The 24,319-nt window shown below is 43.9% G+C and overlaps 2 protein-coding genes and 1 pseudogene across 5 annotated transcripts; all 3 read left to right on the forward strand.

Annotated features, from left to right (window-relative positions):
• Positions 1–340: 340 nt before the first annotated feature.
• LOC117777197 lies at positions 341–2,419 on the forward strand (annotated as a pseudogene).
• A 1,467-nt stretch (positions 2,420–3,886) lies between these two features.
• On the forward strand, positions 3,887–11,430 carry LOC117777181 (tubulin alpha-1A chain). 3 transcript variants are annotated; one of them, XM_034611803.1, is made up of 5 exons: positions 3,887–4,005; positions 4,680–4,902; positions 5,052–5,200; positions 5,285–6,211; positions 11,291–11,427. In XM_034611803.1, the coding sequence occupies exons 1-5, from the start codon at positions 4,003–4,005 to the stop codon at positions 11,336–11,338; spliced, it is 1,350 nt and encodes a 449-aa protein (XP_034467694.1). In that variant the 5' UTR covers positions 3,887–4,002; the 3' UTR covers positions 11,339–11,427. The 3 variants fall into 3 exon arrangements, with proteins under 3 accessions (XP_034467694.1, XP_034467677.1, XP_034467684.1); XM_034611786.1 differs by lacking the exon at positions 11,291–11,427 and having other exon boundaries at positions 5,285–6,269; XM_034611793.1 differs by lacking the exons at positions 3,887–4,005; positions 4,680–4,902; positions 5,052–5,200; positions 5,285–6,211 and adding exons at positions 8,025–8,184; positions 9,743–9,965; positions 10,136–10,284 and having other exon boundaries at positions 10,364–11,430.
• Positions 11,431–12,141: 711 nt separating this feature from the next.
• Positions 12,142–19,993, forward strand: LOC117777170 (X-linked retinitis pigmentosa GTPase regulator-like). Of its 2 annotated transcripts, XM_034611774.1 has the most exons (16): positions 12,142–12,245; positions 13,111–13,236; positions 13,437–13,529; positions 14,122–14,184; positions 14,287–14,445; positions 14,656–14,805; positions 15,162–15,320; positions 15,475–15,630; positions 15,732–15,856; positions 15,974–16,165; positions 16,419–16,599; positions 16,750–16,844; positions 16,933–16,992; positions 17,549–18,104; positions 18,135–19,677; positions 19,734–19,993. In XM_034611774.1, the coding sequence occupies exons 1-15, from the start codon at positions 12,215–12,217 to the stop codon at positions 19,631–19,633; spliced, it is 3,645 nt and encodes a 1,214-aa protein (XP_034467665.1). In that variant the 5' UTR covers positions 12,142–12,214; the 3' UTR covers positions 19,634–19,677; positions 19,734–19,993. The 2 variants fall into 2 exon arrangements, with proteins under 2 accessions (XP_034467665.1, XP_034467657.1); XM_034611766.1 differs by having other exon boundaries at positions 17,549–19,677.
• Positions 19,994–24,319: the final 4,326 nt, after the last annotated feature.

Below are 24,319 nucleotides of genomic sequence, written 5' to 3' on the forward strand. Positions count from 1 at the left end.
ATTGTGCACAGGATCGCAGTTCTGTTCAGCTATGAGACAGATTTATAAACAAGGTCTCTGGTACAAGTATTTGGGAATCTGACTGAATATCCTTGACTGACTCCAGAAGATCTCCTTGGAGATCTCAGCCCCCCCACAGAGCCACGACTTTGTATATCTCAGTGTAGTCCACAAACACAAAGACAATCCATTGTTTGCTTTATCGCCCGTGGCTGAGCTCTGTGTGCCTGACACACGCGGGGGTCCGGGTTATACATTATCTCGGTGCAGGACGGAGGGCTAGTGGTGTGTGGCGGAGCATGTTTGCACATCGCATTCCTCGGCTGAATGATTGGCTTCTCCTACCCAACTAAACACTTATTTATCCACAACAAAGCTTGTTACCATAGAGTTCGAAGAAACTATAAGTACCTGACCAATCTTAACAGACGCAGCCACAGCAGATTTCCCCCGCAGGTCCTCAACGTGAGCAGCAGGAATTTATAATCATGGTAAGCTTCTGCAGTTTCAGCACCTGTTTATTACTTTCTTGCCTCAAGTATGAATACAAACAGCAACGTGCAATTTTTCTAACACCTTTTTTCTATGCTAGCGGGAATGTCTCTCTGTCCATGTTGGTCAGGCCGGCGTCCAGATGGGCAATGCATGCTGGGAGCTGTACTGCCTTGAGCATGGCATCCAGCCGGATGGTCAGATGCCCAGCGACAAGACCATCGGAGGAGGAGACGACTCCTTCAACACCTTCTTCAGTGAGACTGGAGCTGGCAAACATGTTCCCAGAGCTGTCTTTGTGGACCTGGAGCCAACTGTCATTGGTAAGATATTTTTTTCTATTCTAACTGGTACTGTAGATGAAACTGGATTCAGGAACTACTTATTATATCGTCTCTGTTTTCCAATGACAGATGAGGTCCGTACAGGCACCTACCGCCAGCTCTTCCATCCTGAGCAGCTGATCACTGGAAAAGAGGATGCAGCTAATAACTATGCTCGGGGTCACTACACCATCGGGAAAGAGATTATTGACCTGGTGCTGGACAGGATTCGTAAACTGGTGAGTTTGCCTGCAAAGAGTTTGTGTTTGGGTTCAGAGTGTAGTGGAGTATGGAAAGAATTCTGTTATTTTATTTCCCTGCAGGCTGACCAGTGCACAGGGCTCCAGGGTTTCCTCATCTTCCACTCCTTTGGAGGAGGAACCGGTTCAGGCTTCACTTCTCTGCTGATGGAGCGTCTCTCTATCGACTACGGCAAAAAGTCCAAGCTGGAGTTTGCGGTTTACCCAGCTCCTCAGGTGTCCACAGCCGTGGTGGAGCCCTACAACTCCATCCTGACCACTCACACCACCCTGGAGCACTCTGACTGCGCCTTCATGGTAGACAATGAGGCCATCTACGACATCTGCCGCAGGAACATGGACATTGAGCGCCCCTCCTACACCAACCTCAACAGGCTGATTGGACAGATCGTCTCTCCATCACCGCCTCCCTGCGCTTCGATGGCGCCCTGAACGTCGACCTGACAGAGTTCCAGACCAACTTGGTGCCCTACCCTCGTATCCACTTCCCTCTGGCCACCTACGCCCCAGTTATCTCTGCAGAGAAGGCCTATCACGAGCAGCTCTCTGTATCACAGATCACAAATGCCTGCTTCGAGCCAGCCAATCAGATGGTGAAATGCGACCCTCGTCACGGAAGGTACATGGCCTGCTGCCTCCTGTACCGTGGAGACGTGGTGCCCAAAGATGTGAACACGGCCATCGCCACCATCAAGACCAAGCGTAGCATCCAGTTTGTGGACTGGTGTCCCACAGGCTTCAAGGTGGGCATCAACTACCAGCCCCCCACGGTGGTTCCTGGTGGAGACCTGGCCAAGGTGCAGAGGGCCGTGTGCATGCTGAGCAACACCACCGCCATCGCAGAGGCCTGGGCTCGCCTGGACCACAAGTTCGACCTCATGTACGCCAAGAGGGCCTTCGTCCACTGGTATGTTGGAGAGGGCATGGAGGAGGGAGAGTTCTCTGAGGCCAGAGAGGACATGGCCGCCCTGGAGAAGGATTACGAAGAGGTTGGAGCCGACAGTGTTGTCGACGAGGATGAAGGAGAGGAGTATTAGATCACTCATCGATGCCCACGTCAAGAATACAGACCCTCGCCTGAACCTGTAACGAGGCCATCAAAACAATCGGGCAAGAGGGGGAGGAATATTTAATTTGAAATAAACAAATAAAACCATTCTCTGGTCATGTACGATCATTTCCCTCAAAATACGACAATTTTAAGCTTCTTATACGATACTTCAACATTTTCCTTCTAGCAATGCTGTTTGGAGCTGAGAGAGACAGTGGTCTGAGAAGAGGATGTAAACTGATGCAGTCTTTGTTTCTTGTTATATCATGACAGTATAAACAATCTAAAAGAGAGCTGTGGTGTCGCACTGTTTTCTTGGTGTGTGTCTTTTTTTCACTGCTACCAAAACAAACACTCATGCTGTGTTGACCAAGGTTTTTTACGTAAGGTGACAGTGGAAACATTACCGCTGTTCCAAAGTGCTTTACTGGTGATTGACTGATCATAGGATGTTAGAAATTAATTACAACTGAGAACATTCAGATTTAGAGACCAATGCATGCCAAAACAATCATTAATAGAAAATACAGCAATAAAAGGAGTTAAGATATGTATTTATATACAAATATGAAAATGAAAAAATAATAACGATGACAAAAGAAATAATTATAATTTTAATTAAGAGAATCAAATGTGTGACAGACGCAAACAATTTAAAAAATACAACAAAAAGAAAACAAATATCTCCCGGTGAAAAAGCGGTGTGGTACACGTAGAAGGTCATGTCTGAAAATGGCTTAAGAGGCCTTGCAGGAACACAACAGCCACCACCTCCCTATTGTGTGATGATTATTAGTTACTACCTCCAGCTCTGTGTTTACACGAGCAATGGAAGCGTCTGTGCACCGCACACACTCTGTGAACCCCTGCGTCGCCGGAGCAGATCAACTGACACCCAAGAGCAGAGAAGGCCGGAGAAAAGCGTTGTTGGGGAAACTTAATCGGAGCCTGTTCCAACAATCCTCTCGTGGCAAGTTTGTTGTTACGTCTCCATGGTTACACTGAGATACAAAGATGACAATGAAGAGTCGTTTTCAAGCGGTAAACTGATGGAAATGTTACTGCCAGGATTTCTTTAAAGGTTTTAAGTCTACCAAAAACAATACACTCCAAAACTGTCAGGGGAAAACAATAATCCTTTGTTAATCTCTAGCTTTATTCAAGTCGATCCAATATGACTGCAACACTCCTTCATTCTATTTCTGTGGAAACATGTATCACATTCCCCGTTGCTGCAAAAGAAACAGTGATCTTAAATGGGACCTGCCGGATGGAGTGTGCTCTAATGTTTGCCCAGATAGAGGGTTCACCTTTGCAGTGCGAATGAATCTGAACCACAGAGGTGACGCCACGCTGATCTGTAACAAAAGCCCATCCAAGTAACTCAGGGGAGGTGTGTGTTCTCTCTCCTCGGCGAGTTCAGGAAACAGAGGCTGAAAATGTGTCATATTAACAGGATCGGGTTTTAATCAAATTTGATCTCCAGAAGTCTTTTATTTTTAAACTTTTCTACCAAACGCTGTGAGCAAGTATGACCCCTCTCAAACTAACTTGTCTCGGGTCATATTTCACAGCCATTCAGGTCATTGTTGTTAGTTACACATCTGCTTAACAACAGCCGTTCTTCCTGAGATCCGTGCAGGGGAGGGTAGCAGTAGATGTTCTTTTCTTTTTTTTGAGTGTGTGTGTGCTCGTCCTCCTCGTCTGTCACTGTAGGAGATGGTGTTCGCGTCTCCAGCTCCTCCGGTTACCACAACACGCCGGCCTGTTGCCTAGCGATGCTGCACAATAAAGCAGCACCTTACACTCGCACCTGACACAACATCCCCAGCCACTCCTCTCAGGTGAACAAGGGACTTTTTGCAGAGCTGAAAACATGGTGAGGACCACTTTCATTTTTATCTTTTTTGTGATTATGGATAAAAACAGCCCAGAAAGATAGAAGTGGATTTATATAGATTTATATATCAATATGTTGTGCAATGCCTTTTTATTTGTGTTTGCTCATTATAGCAAAAGAGGCTATTTGTAATATTATTTGTGCGGTGCATGTTATATTTTTATGCTTTTTCTGTTTGCTGCAAAAAAGCAAGTTGAAGACGTCTTCGATTTTAGAGCTGCAATCATGATCTCATGTCATCCTGTCGTACATTTATGTCCCTTGTGAGTGAAGTTTAATGTTTCACCTATTTGCCTGATGTATCTTAATATGGAACACACTGAACATTCTGATTGGTGCATGGGATCACTCGAGTTTGACTCAGTTACAAGGTGTCAGAGGGATCAAGTAACACCTCCTCTCTTATGGGGAAATACATCTCACCACTAGAGGTTGAACAAATTAACTAATTTACTTTTTGTCGGAAATGATTTTGCCGACTTAATTATCTCCCATGTGTTTTTCCCAAATTGGTATTTTATAGTTATATTTTATTATCCTGTTACCATAATGCACTCTATATTTATTTGTGGTGATTTTATAATTATTATTCTCTTCTATCCATCCATCTAATTTTGGTTCTTCACATCTGCACTGGTCTCTTCTTCTCGCAGCGTGAATGTATCTCTGTCCATGTCGGCCAAGCCGGATGCCAGATAGGCAATGCATGCTGGGAGCTGTACTGCCTTGAGCATGGCATCCAGCCGGACGGTCAGATGCCCAGCGACAAGACCATCGGAGGAGGAGACGACTCCTTCAACACCTTCTTCAGTGAGACTGGAGCTGGCAAACATGTTCCCAGAGCTGTCTTTGTTGACCTGGAGCCAACTGTCATAGGTAAAGATATAGGAAGTGGGAATAACAACAAATAGTCTGGTGATTCTTGGCTCTGGAAACAATTAAGATAGTAAAAATAATGAGATGCACCTTTCAAGAATTAATTGGATATGAAAACATTTGTGTTTTCATCGTTTTTCCAATGACAGATGAGGTCCGTACAGGCACCTACCGCCAGCTCTTCCATCCTGAGCAGCTGATCACTGGAAAAGAGGACGCAGCCAATAACTATGCTCGGGGTCACTACACCATCGGGAAAGAGATTATTGACCTGGTGCTGGACAGGATTCGTAAACTGGTGAGTTTGCCTGCGGAGGTTTTGTGTTTGAGTTCAGAGTGTAGTGGAATATGGAAAGAATTATGTTATTTTATTTCCCTGCAGGCTGACCAGTGCACAGGGCTCCAAGGTTTCCTCATATTCCACTCCTTTGGAGGAGGAACCGGTTCAGGCTTCACTTCTCTGCTGATGGAGCGTCTCTCTGTCGACTATGGCAAGAAATCGAAGCTTGAGTTTGCCATCTATCCAGCTCCTCAGGTGTCCACAGCCGTGGTGGAGCCCTACAACTCCATCCTGACCACCCACACCACCCTGGAGCACTCTGACTGCGCCTTCATGGTAGACAATGAGGCCATCTATGACATCTGCCGCAGGAACATGGACATCGAGCGCCCCACCTACACCAACCTCAACAGGCTGATTGGACAGATCGTCTCATCCATCACCGCCTCCCTGCGCTTCGATGGCGCCCTGAACGTCGACCTGACAGAGTTCCAGACCAACTTGGTGCCCTACCCTCGTATCCACTTCCCTCTGGCCACCTATGCCCCAGTTATCTCTGCAGAGAAGGCCTATCATGAGCAGCTCTCTGTATCAGAGATCACCAACGCCTGCTTCGAGCCAGCCAATCAGATGGTGAAATGCGACCCTCGTCACGGCAAGTACATGGCCTGCTGCCTCCTGTACCGTGGAGACGTGGTGCCCAAAGATGTCAACTCTGCCATCGCCACCATCAAGACCAAGCGTACCATCCAGTTTGTGGACTGGTGTCCCACAGGCTTCAAGGTGGGCATCAACTACCAGCCCCCCACAGTGGTTCCTGGTGGAGACCTGGCCAAGGTGCAGAGGGCCGTGTGCATGCTGAGCAACACCACCGCCATCGCAGAGGCCTGGGCTCGCCTGGACCACAAGTTCGACCTCATGTACGCCAAGAGGGCCTTCGTCCACTGGTACGTCGGAGAGGGCATGGAGGAGGGAGAGTTCTCTGAGGCCAGAGAGGACATGGCCGCCCTGGAGAAGGATTACGAAGAGGTTGGAACTGACACCGTCGGGGATGAAGGAGAGGAAGAGGGGGAGGAATATTAGATTTGAAATAAAACCATCATTGACTGGGTCATTTCTGTGTCAGTATGTTTCGAACAAACTGTTGCACAATGAATTGTCCAACTGTCAAGTTTTAGACATGATGTAGAGTGAGAACATATGATAAATCGTAAAAATGTGGGTGACGGTGCATGATTTTCATCTCTGCTTTTCTTTCTTTATTCTTTATTGATTATCTATCGTCAATGTCTTTTTTTTTTTTTTTTTTACAAAAATGTTTTTCAGAAAGAACAATAAACTAATTTGACCAACTTGTGAGGCCAACTTTCTTTTTTTTAAAGTAGGAATATTCTTGGGTTGTGCTGCAGGATGCTACTTGTATAATTTCAGCCATCACCAATCATTTATCTTAATTGATGAATTCCTCCGTCCTTTATTTGCCAGTTATAAGAGGCCAGGTCGTATTATAATTTTCCAAAGAAATTAAATTTTCATTTTACACTCCAAGCATGTCAAAGTAGACAAAAAGGTTCCTGTCTCAGTGAAGCAGAGGAACATGCCCCACTGCTCCTCACAATGCATCTCCCCTTCTGAATGTATATATACATATATATATGGAACATATAAAAAGAATATTGTTAAAACTGAATGGTCTTATTTATTAGAAATGAACACAAATGTGACCCAACATGTAATTTGGGTTGGATATTGGAATTTCTTTTTCAAAAACTAGGATTGCGAATTGAATAATATACAATCTAGATAATGAGTACAGTCACAAAATGTTTTAAATTGGTGCAACTTTGATTATGATATTGACTAGAAGAAGGTTCGGTCCTAGCCACAAAGGTACCTCCTCACACATAAGGTTAAAGAAGTGTCATTTATGCTGATTCATCATTAGAGTATTTCTTATACAAGATTACGAGTGACACAGATGTAAACTGATCTTTTTGTGAACTGTAACCTGAAACCTGCTCCCATCGGTTTTAGGCTTGCAAGTTAAAGCATAAACAATGGAAGGATATTCATAATCTCATAACTTACCGATCTTGTATTTGGTTACCAATGATTACAGTAACAACAACAGGATTGCTTTTTTTAATCATTAATTTGACATTATTCCACATCCACAAATGTAAGTTCACCAACAAAACCCCCCAATTCTGTGAATTATTGAAAGAAATGGAACCGTACGTGTGGACAGTTTCCCTCTCAAAACAAGTAATGTTTGCAACACCCTTTAAAGTATTTATATGAATTTGATATCCAACTCAAGAGTCCTCTTTCTATTCTTCCTTTGTTGTTTCAATTAATTAATTTATCACTTATTTTCTTAAGGTGTATCCTATATGTGACAATCCTATTCTTCTGTTTCAACACTGTATGTGGCCTTTTTAGGTTTATTGTCTAAAACAAATTTTGCAAGAAAATAAAAAGAGTCTTCTGGTCACGTGCTGCGATATGTCTTTGTTCTTTCAGGAGTAACATTTAACATTTTGAACGACATTTATCCAACCCAGAATTTCTTGCATAACAGATTAAATCGGAATGAGAACTTGTGTCTTTTCTGGAACAAAAACCTTGAGACTGTGGAACCTGTATTCCTTCTTTATTGATGGTGCCATGCGGCAACACAATGCAATAGAGGGGCTGTGCACAGAGCTGGGAATAAATGATATCGCTGTGAATAAACACATTTCCCTCGTAAATAATTGCTCTGAATTTGTTGCATGTCAATCGCTTTGCATTCTGCGCGGTGCTGCACCTGAACGCAACACTGGAACTGACGTCACATCCGCCTCGCTCCCGCCCGAGGAAAAAACTCTGACCGCCACTCTGGCTCCGCCCTCTGGGAGAGCATAAATAGCAGGAGCCCGAGCCACCGCCCTTCAGTGCAGCCATCCTTCACAACCTGATCCTCACGTCGGAGAGAAGGAGCCACACACTGAGTCAAAATGGTGAGTTTTCATTGTTGAAACACTTCGGGGAAAAGGCTCAACGCGGCCGCGTAGCGTCGTCCTGACAAGGACGGTGCTGTAGAGAAAGATGCAGTGTCGACGATAGGCGTTCGCCACAACGAAATGCGTAAATGTCTACGTGCGTTTTACACGGTGTAAAAGGTTATGCGGTGCAGAAAGGAAAGACGTTGAATTGGTAACGGCGCCTATTGTGCGGCGGACAAAATGGTGTCACGTCGGACCAGGCCAGACAACTGACGCAGTGTCGGATTAACTAAACCCGCAACGATGCTGGTTAAATAACGGTAACATTCTCGACGCGCCCGACGTGTTTTTTTTTTTTTTTTTTTTTTTTTTGGAGGATGGCCTGAAAACAACGGAGAAGATGCTGCGCCCGTGCGGCTCATTGTTGGGGAGTGGGAGTTGATGCGCATTTGTCCAGCGAGGCCGCCATCGGATAACGCCCTGTCCGCGAATGTCGCACTTTAGGTTGGGCTTTGTCTCCATTTCAGGGCGGGGTGACCCCAGTTTTATTTTTTTACATTCTTCCTCCTTTCCTTTTTTCCCCTATTCTTTCCTCCTTTTCTTTTTCTTTTTTGGGATAATCTGCTGTGCAGGGAGGGAGGGTGTGGGGGGATGGGAAAGCCGATCTCGCCACAGGTCTCCAACAACCTGCCATGTCACTCAGCATGCGTTATTCATCAGGTCTGCAAGAAACCGTTACCTGAGGCTCGACTTTTCCAAAAAAGAATGACCTTTTTAATAGCGAAGGACATCTCGATATTAAAACATTTTCCATCGTAGTTACATCAAATCAATAAGGCTCTTCAATACCCATCAGTGCTTGGGTGCTGGCTGGCGTTTAAAATGTCCTGATGGTACAAAATGAGAGCCAGTGGATTTTAAAACGATTTTGCTTTTGCTTTATCGGATTAATTAAACATTGGGCGTGTCGGTTTTGGGGACACCTACTGGTGAAGATGCGTGATGCAGCTGAATACCCCCATACCTCGCCCTCCCCTTCCAATCACGAAGGGGAACATGTGGTAGGGATGGGCCATATGGGGAAAAAAATCTAATCAAGAGTCTTATTTCATATCAGATATAAGTACAAAAAATTCCTTGCACGTTTGTTATGTATATACGTTTTTCTTATGCACAAAACAGATTTTTACTTGTACTCATACTGTGCCACTTACTTACTTAACAGTTGACTATAATGTATGTAACATTTTTTATAAAATTAAATTTTTTTTAAATTAAATTTTTCTATTGCCATTTTCTATTTCTTTCTTCTCTGACCTTTATAAAAACCTGCTGAATTCGTATTAATGTTCCTGGATGAAAAGGGCGTCGCTTCTTCTGCAACAAAGAAGTAAAATCGGTGCAGCTGTTGATTGATCTGGATCAGTCAGTGCACCATAGGGGAAGATGTCAATCATTTTAACTGCAGCCTGACTGTTAAGTGGGTCATGCTGCAGGTTCATGTGCATATCAGCAGTTATTTAACAGGATTTGAGCTGGTGAATGACCTTTGTTTCCCCCTTTGTCTCTACAGCGTGAATGTATCTCTATCCATGTCGGCCAAGCCGGAACCCAGATGGGAAATGCTTGCTGGGAGCTTTACTGCCTTGAGCATGGCATCCAGCCTGATGGTCAGATGCCTAGTGGCAAAAACATGGGCGGAGGCGATGACTCCTTCAACACTTTCTTTAGTGAAACTGGAGCTGGCAAACATGTTCCCAGAGCAGTTTTTGTTGACCTGGAGCCAACTGTCATCGGTAAGCAACTAAACAAAGGAGTAATTTTTACTAGAGCTTTAATGAAAGTAATTCAGGAGCTCATTGAATTATTTTCCTGTCAAGTAATTTGTTTAAACACGCGCAGCTCGATTACACCTACAAACAATTGAGCAAGACTGAAGTATTTTTTTGTTCTTGTTGCTACTTAGATGAAGTGCGAACTGGTACCTACCGCCAGCTCTTCCACCCCGAGCAGCTGATAACTGGAAAGGAGGATGCAGCCAATAACTACGCTCGTGGTCACTACACTGTTGGAAAGGAGATCATCGACTTGGTTCTGGACAGGACCCGTAAGCTGGTGAGCTAATCCCCAATGTTAAACGTGCAGAGTTTTCAATTCAGAGATAGCTAGTTTTAACAACCATGTTTCCCTGCAGGCTGACCAGTGCACAGGGCTCCAGGGTTTCCTCATCTTCCACTCCTTTGGAGGAGGAACCGGTTCAGGCTTCACTTCTCTGCTGATGGAGCGTCTCTCTGTCGACTACGGCAAAAAGTCCAAGCTGGAGTTTGCGGTTTACCCAGCTCCTCAGGTGTCCACAGCCGTTGTGGAACCCTACAACTCCATCCTGACCACCCACACCACCCTGGAGCACTCTGACTGCGCCTTCATGGTAGACAATGAGGCCATCTATGACATCTGCCGCAGGAACCTTGACATTGAGCGCCCCTCCTACACCAACCTGAACAGGCTGATTGGACAAATCGTCTCCTCCATCACTGCCTCCCTGCGCTTCGATGGCGCCCTGAATGTCGACCTGACAGAGTTCCAGACCAACTTGGTGCCCTACCCTCGTATCCACTTCCCTCTGGCCACCTATGCCCCAGTTATCTCTGCAGAGAAGGCCTATCATGAGCAGCTCTCTGTGGCTGACATCACAAACGCCTGCTTCGAGCCAGCCAACCAGATGGTGAAATGCGACCCTCGTCACGGCAAGTACATGGCCTGCTGCCTCCTGTACCGTGGAGACGTGGTGCCCAAAGATGTCAACTCTGCCATCGCCACCATCAAGACCAAGCGTACCATCCAGTTTGTGGACTGGTGTCCCACAGGCTTCAAGGTGGGCATCAACTACCAGCCCCCCACAGTGGTTCCTGGTGGAGACCTGGCCAAAGTGCAGAGGGCCGTGTGCATGCTGAGCAACACCACCGCCATCGCAGAGGCCTGGGCTCGCCTGGACCACAAGTTCGACCTCATGTACGCCAAGAGGGCCTTCGTCCACTGGTACGTCGGAGAGGGCATGGAGGAGGGAGAGTTCTCTGAGGCCAGAGAGGACATGGCCGCCCTGGAGAAGGATTACGAAGAGGTTGGAGCCGACAGTGTTGGCGAGGAGGATGAAGGAGAGGAGTATTAAATGACGATGACATCGGTGTTGTGTTTGACCATTTGTTCTGTCATTTGTTCTGATCACTCTGATCATTAATAAAACTTTAAATGTTACAGTCATTCTATGTCCTGTGTTCACTTGATTTGTGTACAGGTTTATAATAAGCATTAGTGATGTTGGATTTAGACCAATAATTCTTGTGTTCTCATATTGGGGAAGGTTGGTATTTCTAAACACACAATTTGTAAATGCAGCTTTAATTTAAAAAGCCTGAACTGTTAACATTATCTTAACATTTGAATCATGCCACTATCACCAATGTTGTAGTTAATATTGGGGTGTCAATAAAACTTGGTGATAATAACCCTTATTGTAATTTTGGTCCGAAATAAAAGGTTATGTCTCTTTACTAATTTTGAGAAAGTATTAAAGCTTTAATAAGGTGCATGAATAGGATTCAAGACGATTGTGCACGATTCCAGTCGCTGGCTATGAAATTCTTGTCACTGCCTGCCTTCTAGCATGCTCAAATATTTGAGAAAATAAAGTATTAAAATATAATACTCCTAAAATATCAATTATAAATCAAAGTGTCTTGCTGAGTAGCATTAAGTAACATGTAGTAAACCCGAGGCTTTTCTTTTTCTAGGTGTAATCAGAGATTGAAAACCATTAAATAACCTAATGAAAAATTAGCACAATGAACAAACTAACATCAGTTTTCAGCCATGAATAAAGTAACAAGAGCGAGATTAAAAATACGCAATGTCCCTTCAAGGGTCACGTTGCCTGCGTCGTAACCTAGGAGACGTTTTGTGTATTTCCGGGTTGTCGGGAGTCGAAAACAAGAGGGGCACCAACGCGCCCGGGACACGGAGCAAAGCGGATTAAAGTCCAGCAGAGATGGCGGGGGAGGCTGAGGACGAGATACCAGGTCAGGAACAATCCTCTTCTCTTTATCGGACACTCGCTCCGGCTCGTAGCGAAACGTTTAAAATACAAAAAAAAAACCTCACTTAGCATCACCACTCGGCTAATCAAAGACATGCAGTGGTTAGCTTCTGCTGTAGCTAACTGGCTAACCGACCGTAAACTACTCACTTCGCCCCGCTTCAGTCTCTCGGTTATTTATCACCCAGTTTCTTTAGTGTGTTGAGTATGTTGCTGTTGTTGCTATTTCTATTTCCCGTTACCTGCTCCTCCACAGTTAAAGGAAACGTTAAGGGGAAAACGTTCATTTCGCAACGTGCTCAACACCAATACGTTTCCCGATGCCTTTTAAAACCCCATGTTACAGTATCACCACACTTCTACTTACCTATATCTAAAGGTAATGTTGGGTTTGGGTGTATTCTGTCATATAACACGACATAATCATACGTTTACTTGCTGAAGTACACACAAGTTATACATAACGCTTCCTGCAGAGCTTTCTGATAAACATCCCACACACATATACAGTATATCAATAACTCCTGCTTCTTTATCCACTGAGTTCGTTCACAATCATCCATTCATCATTTATTAATTGGTTGGTACAGTCAGGAGCCTAATCCATCAGTCTGTTGTTCATCAGCAACTATTCTAATTGTTTAAAGTCATTTTCAAGCAAAAATGCTCAAACTTGAATTATTTACTGTTTATTTTTGAGGTATTCCACTGTTGATCAGATAAAATAAGATACTTTATTCTGCCAACTTGGGCAGTTCTCACTGTTTTCTGATGTTTTTATGGATATGTGATGGATTGATCAATATTTGGAGCCTTTTTCTTCTTCACCTGTTTTTCTCTTCTCACAGAGTCGGGAGCAGTTTTTACTTTTGGGAAGAGTAAATTCGCCGACAACGTCCCCAGTAAATTCTGGCTTAAAAATGACGTCCCACTCAAAATCGCTTGTGGGGATGAACACACCGCCTTAATAACGGGTAAGAGACGCTTTAAAGGTTTCAAACTGTGTCGGAAAAGGGTTTCAAACGTTTGCAATATTTGAATTTAACCTAACACTAGTTATTACTTGACTTTTACTTGAGTAGGACATTTTCTAGTGCTTACCATAAAACAAATTCAAAGATTTTATTCGTGGGCCGAGCTGTTTCAGATTGTCCCGTGTTTATCGTCTCCGCAGAAAATGGGAAACTCTTCATGTTCGGCAGCAACAACTGGGGCCAGCTCGGTCTGGGATCCAAACTGACTGTGAACAAGCCGACGTGTGTCAAAGGTCGGTCTTTGAATCGCTCTCCGTTCCTTATTTATAACTTCAACGGAGTGTGTATAGTGTGTTGCCACTGACAGCTGCTTTCAACCTCCTCGAAGAGCAGTGAGGAGGGAGTCACTCAGAGGAGGAGGCGCCTCTAGACCTTTTGATTGTAAATAAAAAGCCATCTGACAGAAAATAATGTCTGCATAATGGTGTATGTCTATATAATAATATATTTAGTAGGTGGTTGGTCGAAATTCTTACATCTTAGCCTGCTGGTATGATATGTGAAGATCTTTTACTCTTATTTGCTAAGATATAACTAGAATAAAACGTGTTGATAGAGCACGTAGTGACGAATAGAGACTCATTTTACATCCAGTCTTTTTTTTAACCGTGAGAGTCCTGCTGAAGGGGAACTAAAGTGTAACACCAATCCAGGGGGGTCTGTAATCTGCTCTAATCTAGAGACAGAGGGAGAGGCAGAGGGAGATTGAGAGATTTCTGTGCTCTACTGGTAAAAACCTGTCAAGCACAAAACAAAAAGGGATCATGCTGTAAAAAAAAAGTAAATGTAGAGCTGTTTATCAAAATATCATTCAAATAATTTCAGCTCTGAAGTCTGAGAAAGTTCAGCATGTGGCCTGTGGAAGAAACCACACCCTCATCTGCACCGGTCAGTGTCTTTTGGTTCAGTTAAAGATTCAGTTAAAAACAATTTAAAAATCCTTCCTGTCTCGTTTTTTATTTTATAAATTATTTTGTTTTTCCCCTGCAGCTCAGGGAAAAGTCTACACCTCAGGCGGGAACAGCGAGGGTCAGCTGGGGCTCGGTGACTGCGAGGAGAGGACGGCGTTTCAGCGGGTCCATTTCCTTGATTCGCACGGAACAATCAAAATGCTCGCTGCGGGTTCAAACACCTCGGCTGCTCTCACAGGTGAGACTCAACCACTGACACTTCAGCTCATGTAAAATGTCATTTGTTTTTTTTGTGGAATGTTGTTAGAAATGTTACCACTCTGCATTCACAGCCGTGGGACTAAGTGTCAGTACATGTGTCCATCATATATCCATATGTCCTTACTGCTCAATAAATATCACATATTAGTAAAGACTGACAACTACATGACCCTCCTGCTCCTCACAGAAAGTGGTAAACTCTTCATGTGGGGTGACAACGCTGAGGGTCAGATCGGTTTGGGGAAGGAGAGTCACGCCACCTCGCCGCAGGAAGTCAGCGTGGGACAACCGATCAGCTGGGTGTCCTGCGGATACTACCACTCTGCCTTAGTGACGGGTGAGCAGAGACAGGGTCGAGGGTCATCACGCTTCAGCAAAGGAAAATTATAGGAAAAGGGACAAGTGGGTGTAAGATTAACCGATAATATGTCGGAAGGAAACACAAAACATCTCCAGGAAATCTTACAAATTAAATGATGTTGTTTCTTTGTAAAAATATTAAGAAATTGATCTGAATCACATTTTATTTAGAAAGATTTACAATGAAAAAACGTATTCATCATTCATTCTTAACTCAAAGGTTCACTTTCTAGGTCTACATTTAAAATAAAGCTGTCTCACTGTGATACTTTGAAGGAAAGTGCAAACCTAAAGTTTCTAGTTGTGTAAAAAGTATTTTCCTCCGTGTCTCAGTTGACGGAGACCTCTACACGTTTGGAGAGCGTGACAGCGGCAAACTGGGCCTGGGCACCGGCCAGCTGCCCAGACACCGAGTCCCTCAGGTGGTGAAGAGCATCAAGGAGCCGGTGACACAGGTGGCCTGTGGGGGGGGACACACTGTGGCGCTAACAGGTAACAGCCAACACGGGAGATGGAGCTCAAGACAGTTGAGCCAAACTGATCATTTAGATTGTTTTCGGTGCATTCATTCTTTAAGGTTCAAATGAACTGGAAACACACATATGTGTACAAGTTCACGCTTTATTGTTTCCTCCATCTCCTCCAGAGGACGACGTGTACACGTTCGGCCTCGGCCAGTTTGGACAGCTCGGTCACGGGACGTTTACATTCGAGTGCCGGATGCCGCATCTGGTCGAACACTTCAGGAAGGGACGGGTCCGTCAGGTGGCCTGCGGGGAGAATCACACTGCACTCGTCACTGGTAAATGCTGCCTGTTTTTTTTATTATGTAGCCTCTGAATTTCTCATTAAATCCCACTGTTCAAAATTCTAAACTGATGCTGCTGTTATGTTTATTTGCAGATGGGGGTTTGCTCTACACATTTGGAGATGGCAGACACGGTAAACTGGGCCTCGGAGAAGAGAACTTTACCAACCAGTTCAAACCAACTCTGTGTCCACGCTTCCTCAAGTACAACGTCCAGGCAGTAGGTGTTTTTACTTTATTTTTAATTAATTTGCTTGGTATGGTATGTATTACATTTTGTGATGGATAAAGAAAATCCCCACAAATGGTGACCTATATTTTTTGTACATGTGTCCAGGCCGTGTGCGGCGGCTGTCACATGGTGGTGTTGGCTCAGCCGAGGGATCAGACCTGCAGCGATGTGACTCTGGAGGAGGACGACGTGACAGAGGTTTACCTGGAGAGGCCGTACGTGGAGCTGCTGGGGGACACGGGCGACTCCTCCACCCTGCAGAGGAGCCTCTCTGCTCGGGTTCGCCGGAGGGAGAGGGTGAGGGCACGGAGGCAGGATTCATCCGTAGATAAAACAAGTTATAATGCTAATAAAACAGTGCTGATGCTGGACATGACTCCCCATTTCTGAAAGAAAGTGTAAATTTAGTTATTGTGTCCAATTCGCTTTTTCAACAAACAGGATTCTAGTTTTCAAATTTTTAATTCAAGCAGCATTTTGATCTTCTTTGCCACGTATATTACCATGTGACTCCTGCTTACTCAAATGCTCTTCCGACGTTTCCCCGTAGGAGAGATCTCCAGAACAGTTTGGTACCATGTTCCGCACTCTGCCCGCCATGACACCCGGCTACCTCCACCCGCCGCTTCCCGTCTCCAGCCACACCATCCCGCCCAGACTGCCCGAGCTGACCCACAGAAAGGTGCTCAACAGCGCTCACCGACACGGGAGCACAGGGTCAAACCACCAGGGTACCTACCTCACCGCCACCTCCTAATCCTCCATCTCATAACTATAAGATTTTAATTTAAATTCTTGACACTCGGGGAGAATCAGGAAACATCCGGCGTAAAATTTGAACCTTCAGACTAACATGGCATGCTTTCTTTCTGTCATGTCAGCGCAGACAGGGGGCGATACAGACAGCCTCGTGGAGAGCCTGACCGACACCGACAGCGTTAGAGGTCTGGGAGAAACCACCGACTTCCTCAACATGGTGAGAAATGAGTTGATCCCCGTAGCTGTTCTTTATGTTACCGTTGATTATTTTCAATAATTTCTGCTCTTTTCCTTCATCCTGATAGACTCATGTGATGAAGATGGACCCCAGTGATAAAACACTCACTCTGTCTCCAGTCCAGAAGGTAACTCGCACGCTTTTTATGTCATGCACTTATCATCTGTCATATTTGTTACCTAATATAAACAGGAAAGAGGCAAACATCCTTTACACTTAGTAATGAAAGAGTTGTGACATTTAAATATATCAAAATGTCTCTGTTTGTCTGTGTCTGTTCTTTAATACAGCACACAGTTCATCAATTAGTCTTGTGACAACTATATATATTGCCATTAATATAAAGTTATAATATTTCAATTATGATAATAGTTTTTATAAAATACTCCAAAAACTGTAAAATATTTTTGCGTTAATATATCTAACCATACAAAGTAAAATAGACACTGATTGTAAATGAACAGAAACTTCCCTAATAATTTCTGTTCTTCCCTGTTCTTGTTCAGCATATCAAATCCTCCACCTATATCAGTATATCAACTTCTCTCTTCTTCCGTTTTTTTCTTGCTCATAAATATCTGATTTTCCTGTCTCTTGATTTAGCTGCATGTCTCTTTCTCTCTCTCTCTCTAATGCATGCCTCTTTTTCCATCCTCTTTTTGCTTTCTCGTGCTGGGGGATAGAGGAAGGGTAAGCATGGTAAGACCACTGCAGGACAGAAAGAGAACCAAACGAAGAAGAGAAACCTCTCGAAGCAGAGCAGTTTCTCTTCGACTCCCCCATCTCGTAGGAGCGAGACTGTCTCTCCTTGCCAGGCATTGCCCGCCGAGCTCTTGAGGAGCCGCAGTGCTTCACAGAGACAGAAGACAGCAAACCCGAATAAAGAGAATGTGATGGGGGAGCTGGAGAGGAGACCCAGTAAAAACAAACCTCTGAATGTAGGGGACATCAGGAAGGCAGCATCTAAGCAGGGACCCAGGTCGGAGCAGAGTAAAAGCAAGATGATAGAGGTTGGCAGGAAGCAGGTTCCAGGGTCGAAGCAAAGTCCTGAAACAAAAGAGATAGCTTCAGGTGTTGGCACTGTGGCCAAAGGTAAGCAAGCGCAGCCGAAACCTTTAAAAAGCAAACCGATAATCGTGCAGAGTCATCAAGCAGGAGTTGGTTTGCCAAGTAAACGCAGACGTAAGGACTCATCTGGATTTCACCTGAGTGACGCCATGGAAGAGGAAAGTCCGAAAAGTGTTCAACTGGTTTCCGGGATGAAAAGACGCCCCAAAGCTAAAGAGGTCCCCGATTTGTCCAAAAAATCGAAGAATGAGAAAAACAAAAAAGAGGCTCAGTCAGAGTCGCTAGATCTCGGTCTGCTCGCTGCCACCGCCTCACTCGCAGTCGGAACAGTGTTAGCACATGAGGTGGCGTCCAGGAGCCACTTTAGCTCGCTGTCGTCATCTGAGAGCAGCCAAGGCGTCCTGAAAGACAGCGCGAGGAAATCAAGAAGCGATGAATCTGCCGATTTGAGCCACAAATCCGTGGTCAGCATCAACATTATACCTGTGTCTGAGAGTCCTGAGGTGAGGACGAGTCAGGACGAGAAGGAGACGAGTCAGGATGAAAGTAAGGAGGAGAGCGACGAGCAGACAAACTCTGCAACAGTCAAACAGGAGGAGGAGGATGAAGATGAGAAGGGGCAGAGAACGAGTGCAGACATAAGTGAAGAAGAAGAGGAGGAGAGCCAGAGTGTCGAGAAAGTCACAGCAGAGGAAGAAGATGAAGAAGACAGTGACACTCTTCAACCCGAAGATGAATCGGAAACAAGCAGGGATGAGGCAGAAGACGAGAGTGCTGCTGAGGAAGAGGAGGAGGAGGAAGAGGAGGAGGAAGATGCAGTAGGGAGTGAAAGTGAAGATGAGACTTTAGAGAAAGAGAGCAAAGGAGGTGATGTAGAGGATGAGGAGGAACACGAGGAAGCATCAAGTCAGGACACAGAAAGCAAGGGAGGAGAGAGTGAAAACGAGGAGGAGGAAGGTGAAGCAGAAGAAGAGGGGGATTTAGAAAGCGAGGGTGAAGAAGAAGAAGAGGAGGATGAAAGTGAATCTTTAAAGTCATCGGAAGACAGAGAAGAGAGTGAGGTTGAGAATGCGAGTGAGGGAGAGAGTGAGGATGAGGGGGACGAGGAGGAGGACGAGGGGGAAAAGGAGAGTAGTGCCGAGGAGGAGAGTAGTGAGGAAGAAGAGAGCGAAAATGAGGCAGAAAGTGACGAAGAGAATGAGGAAGAGGAGGATGGTGAAAGTGAGGAGCAGGAGGAGGAAGAGGAGGAGGAGGAGAGTGCTGAGGAAGAGATGGAGGAGGAGGCAAAAGAGAGTGTGGAAGAGGAGGAGGAGGAGGAAGAAGGGGAAGAGGAAAAAGAGAGTGAAGAGGAGAAGGAAGAAGAGGAAAAAGAGAGTGAAGAGGAGGAAGAGGAGGAAGAAGGGGACGAGGAAAAAGAGAGTGAAGAGGAGGAGGAAGAAGAGGAAAAAGAGAGTGAAGAGGAGGAAGAGGAAAAAGACAGTGAAGAGGAGGAGGGGGAAGAAAAAGAGGATGAGGGAGAGGAAGAGGGTGATAGTGAAGATGAGGAGGAAGAGGAAGAGGAGGAGGAGGAGGAGGAGGTCAAAAAAGTCAAAAGTGCAAAATCTACAAGTAATCCCAGGTCAGGAGGCAAAGGTAATGCAGCGGGGGAGGAGGAGGAGTTTTGGGGCGATGTCTTACCTCAGTACCTCAACCTGAAATAACACAGAGCCATAAACTCATCATTATTTTATTATTAATCAGCCTGTCAATTATGTTTTTAAATTAATGTTCATTAGAAATATACAATATGAAATATGATCCATCCTCCATCTTAAGACCTGGTCCAGTGGAGACAATCTGTAGTTTTAATTCCTGAGTTATTATTATTTATCACTTAGTGTAATATAAGTGTTGTAAAGTTGTGTTTTATCAAATTGCATTAGTAGTATTTCAGAAAACACAGAAAACCTTGATGAAGTCAGTATTAATCCATAAAAGTACTACAAGGCTGCAACCAATGATTATTTCTATACCTGACAAGTATTTTCTTAAATGATTGATACACTGGTTGATGTTTAATCTATAAAATGCCCCAAATGAGTTATTCCATTATTCCAAGAAATTTGGATATTAGAAATCTTCACATTTGAGAAGCAGGTACCAGGGGTTTATTTTTTTTGCTTTAAAAGTTACTCAAACATTTTTTTAATCATTAACATTTTTGCCAATAAGCTTTCTTTCCATTGCCTAAAAGTTTTATCATCTAGTAATTTCAGCTCAAGTCCTGAAATGGTTCCTTGGTGCCGAGGGAAGTGAAACTGACATGAACATTGGGGTCATTAGGGGCCCGAGAACACATTAAATTCTCCAAAAAGCTTGAATGAAATAGAGAAACGAAAGCAAATTGGATTAGATGCATGAATCGGTTCTAGAGCTGGTGCATGAGGCGTTAAGAGTTTGAGTCCAACAAGAGCGTCGCCACATCCCTGGGCTTTCTGCTGCTGCTGTCACTTCTCACACACTGTGCCTTTCTGCTAATATTCCTTTCTATTGCATCATCTCATTCATTTCTAAAAAATGCTTTTCTATCTTTGTCTTTGAAAGTGATAAAATGTGTCTTGGGTATTTGCTTGTAAATGCTTTGTTTACTTGTCTTTGGAAGCATTTTGTTTTTGTCTGTTATATTTGATTCAGTCTCTGAAACAGTGAGTCTTCACACACGGTGCCTTAATCTTTGGCAAAGAAAAAGATTTACACATTCACGCGGAACAATCCCTCTTCTTAATTTATCTCTTTTTTCATTCATTTCTGTCTTTTGTAATAAATGTCTGTTTCATTTGGTTTAAGTTGTTTTTGTGTTTTGTTTTTTATTAATTTCCAAAATCAAATGGAGATGGAAAGGGTTGAAAATTAGGTGAGAGGTTGTAAGAACACATGACTGAAACTCAGATTCCAGAGGTTTTATTTCCACTGATTGAAGATTCACCCCGAAGTCAGAAACATCTTCACAGCGTTGAGGAAAGAAATTGAGATTCCAAAAATAGTTTCGTCTTAATTAAAAATAATCGGGCTTCAATCTTTTTCTGATATCATGATATTGTATTTGGTTCTTTTTGCTCTTATCTCAAGTTCCTCTGGTCTCAACATTTCGCAAAACTAAAAAGTACAACTGAAACGATCAGATTCCAGAAATGTTCCATTTACGACATAAAACAGAAAAGCAGCAAATCCTCATTACAGAGAAGCTTAAATCAGATCATCTAACTGATGCCAAGAAATAATTGATCTGAAAAATCAATGCACTCATTTGTCGTTTGATGCTTTTTCTCTCCGTTAACCTGGTTTGTTGTGTGTGTGTGTGTGTTTGATTGGCTGGTTTCAGGAGGAGGTGGGGCTTGTTTTCTTCTACCTCTCACATCATTGTCTCTGTGTTTATAATCCCAACTGTAATCCCTTCCCATCATCCCCTGCTGTAGTCCGGATTAGCTCAGAGCTGCTTGTCATCATATTTTCTTTATTCAGGGTTAGGGTTTTAATTTACCGCAAAAAAAACATGTAGATCAAGATTTTCTACCCCGCTCCTCCACCCTTGAATATACAATGTAGATAGAGCTGCCCAGCATCTGTCTCCACTTGTAGATCTGGGAAATTATAGCATCAGGTAGATATTATAGATAAAAATGCCACAACACTAGACATTAAAGACATTTTATTGCAGTGAGCTTTGATTCCCGTCCTCATGTCTTCAATTCTCTTACTCTTGGTAGGATTTGACGAATCCATTAAAAACGCGGAGCAAAGGCGAGGAGGAGGAAGACGAGGAAAAAGAGGGGGACGGTGGAAATGTTCAAGATGAGGAGGTAGAGGAGGTAGAAGAGGAAGAGGAGAACGATATGTCGGCCGAGACAGAAGAGCCGTCGTCACAAAGTTTGGAGGATCTGACGGAGAAATCGGCCGAGGAGACTCAGAGTCCCGTAGGTTCACAGAATTATTAAATAAAATGCATGATACTGATTCGTGGTTATTGTCGGTGCTAACATGTAACGTGTCTGATCTTTACAGAAATCGGACAAGCTCAAAGAAGAATCTGTGCCTGATGAAGAGCAGAAAGGTGACTTTATTATAGTTTTCCTCCTTTGAATAGCATCTTCTGTTCCGTGGTTTTGGATATGTGTACGTAAATCTCTTTGAGATAACTGGTTGGGGTTAGGAAATAAGTGTTAATAGTTAGAGTTAAGTTTGACCTCTTGAAAAACTGGAAATGCAGATGGTTGTAAAAACAGACTATGTCAACTCTCCTCTCATCAGCAGCTCAAATCACTGAGGAGCCTGAAACCACTGGTGAAGAGAAGTCAGGCGACAGCACCAAGCCAGCCAATGGGACGGCAGACGGCAACTCAAAGAGCCAATCGGGCTCCAACAAAAAGGTAGAAACAAGAAGTCGGTCTGTGTTACTTGTCAGCTCACATAACACATACATCACTGGAAATGTTGCATTACATTGTAAATAACGATTGCCTTATAGGAGCGATACTTATTACTTTGAAGGGTATCTTAAATGGCAGGAGATTATTATAAATACTAAAAACAGCAGCATAATCCATACGTACTGTATAAAGGCAGAGAAGGTTACAAACATGATCCTAGACAGGTGAATAAGTAGAGAGCAGGTGCAGGATGATTTTTGGGTGTCTAAAAAATTCTAATCGGCTTCTGCACGTAACCTTTTCATGCACATGTAAGGAATTAAAGGCGAGGAAACTGCTCACTTTTGCAGTAAGGTTATTATTTCAACATTTTTTGCACGAAAAGGGATCAATTTCGAACTGAACAAGAGAACGAAAGGAATGTGTTAAAGCCGAGGTAGGTCGAAACACATACAAGTTGTTTTAGCAGATTAACTTCCTCTCTCCTCCTCCTCTCAGCTCTCCATCTTCAGGCGGCTGTCCTTCTCCAGATCCAAGCAGGACCACACCCCAGCAGAGGGCACAGTCCGCGGGGACACTGCAGAGCCTCCGTCCCCTGACACCGCCGGGAGCGGCAACCCAGGAATAAACAGAAGTGGAGCACAGCAGAAGTCAACGTCCTCTGGAGCCAGAGGGCCCCGCTCCGGTGCCTGCACAGTACTGTGATCCCTGGACCCAAACTCTCAGGCGGCCTCGATTATCTTGTCAGACCAAAGTGCGAAAGCTTCGTTAGCAGCAGCGAACTGTGTTTTTCAAGCCCTCAGAGACGATGGAGTCCTGAGACACAGTGAGTGGTGCACAGTATCATGCAGTGAAGTGAAGCCACACCACAGATTCACATAAGTAAAAAAAAGCTGCTGTCAGTTTCTCTGCTTATCAGGAAGTTTGAGATTGAAGAGCAAAATTGGCCCCCCCCCTGAAAATCTTATTTTTTAAAAATCCTGCGGTAGTTTTAATCTCTCACTTGTGTTCTCCAGGGTGTCATTACCCCGTGTCACCACGGTGAGGCGTTGGATTCACAGAAGTAACAGTGGACTACCACTGACACAGCAAAAACAAATAATGATGCAAACCTCAGGGCTGCGACTATTGATGAACATGATTGACTCAGCAGATTATTTCCTGATCTATGAATCATAAATCCAGCAAATACTCTGTAACCTGTGAGTTTTTATTTGAATTTCCATCAAACGGTTTAGTTACCAAAACTATTTGCTTATTAATATTCTATCGATTGGTTAATCTATTAAATATCCAATAGTTTAAGCTCTATAAAAGTTTTTTTTCATTGTAGCCATTGTAACTGCTTTGAATCCAAGTGACTGTTTTCATACTGATACATGTGAAGCATTGCTTTAAAAGTCAAATCTGAACCGTCTTATATACAAAAACCAAAAGAATGGACTGTCAGTTTTAGATTTCCTTTTTGCCTGTATCTGGAGCCACCAGCACGCCATCTCTCCGAGAGCAGCTTTAAAACCACTAAACTTCTAACCACTGTCTGTTCACAAGTGGCCTACAGCTGAGCCTCCTCCACCAGTACGACCAGTACCGCCACGCTGCTGCTGGGAGGATCTTAACTTTTCATTTGTTCTTGTGTGGTACGTTTCCTTCCCAGCAGCTGAACCTCAAAGTGTGTGCCTGCGTGTGTGTGTGTGTGTGAGAGTTTTAAACTGAGGATGTAAATATTGTTATTTATTGCGAAATGGTCCTCGAGCACATTTGCACTTTTTGACGTGATGCAGAGTTTTATATTCTGATGTGATGGTCTCATTTACGATTTTTGGATTTTTGTGATACCAGTAAAGCATTTTCATATAAAGCTGAACACGAGTCGTTATTTCTTTTGTTGTGAAAAGATGATTTTTACATTGAATCTCAGTGGCAAGAAATATTAAAGTGTAAAAATGTACACAAACAACAATATGCATGATGTATATA

This window comes from Hippoglossus hippoglossus, chromosome 2 (assembly GCF_009819705.1).
Source record: "Hippoglossus hippoglossus isolate fHipHip1 chromosome 2, fHipHip1.pri, whole genome shotgun sequence".
NCBI classification, from domain to species: Eukaryota; Metazoa; Chordata; class Actinopteri; order Pleuronectiformes; family Pleuronectidae; genus Hippoglossus; species Hippoglossus hippoglossus.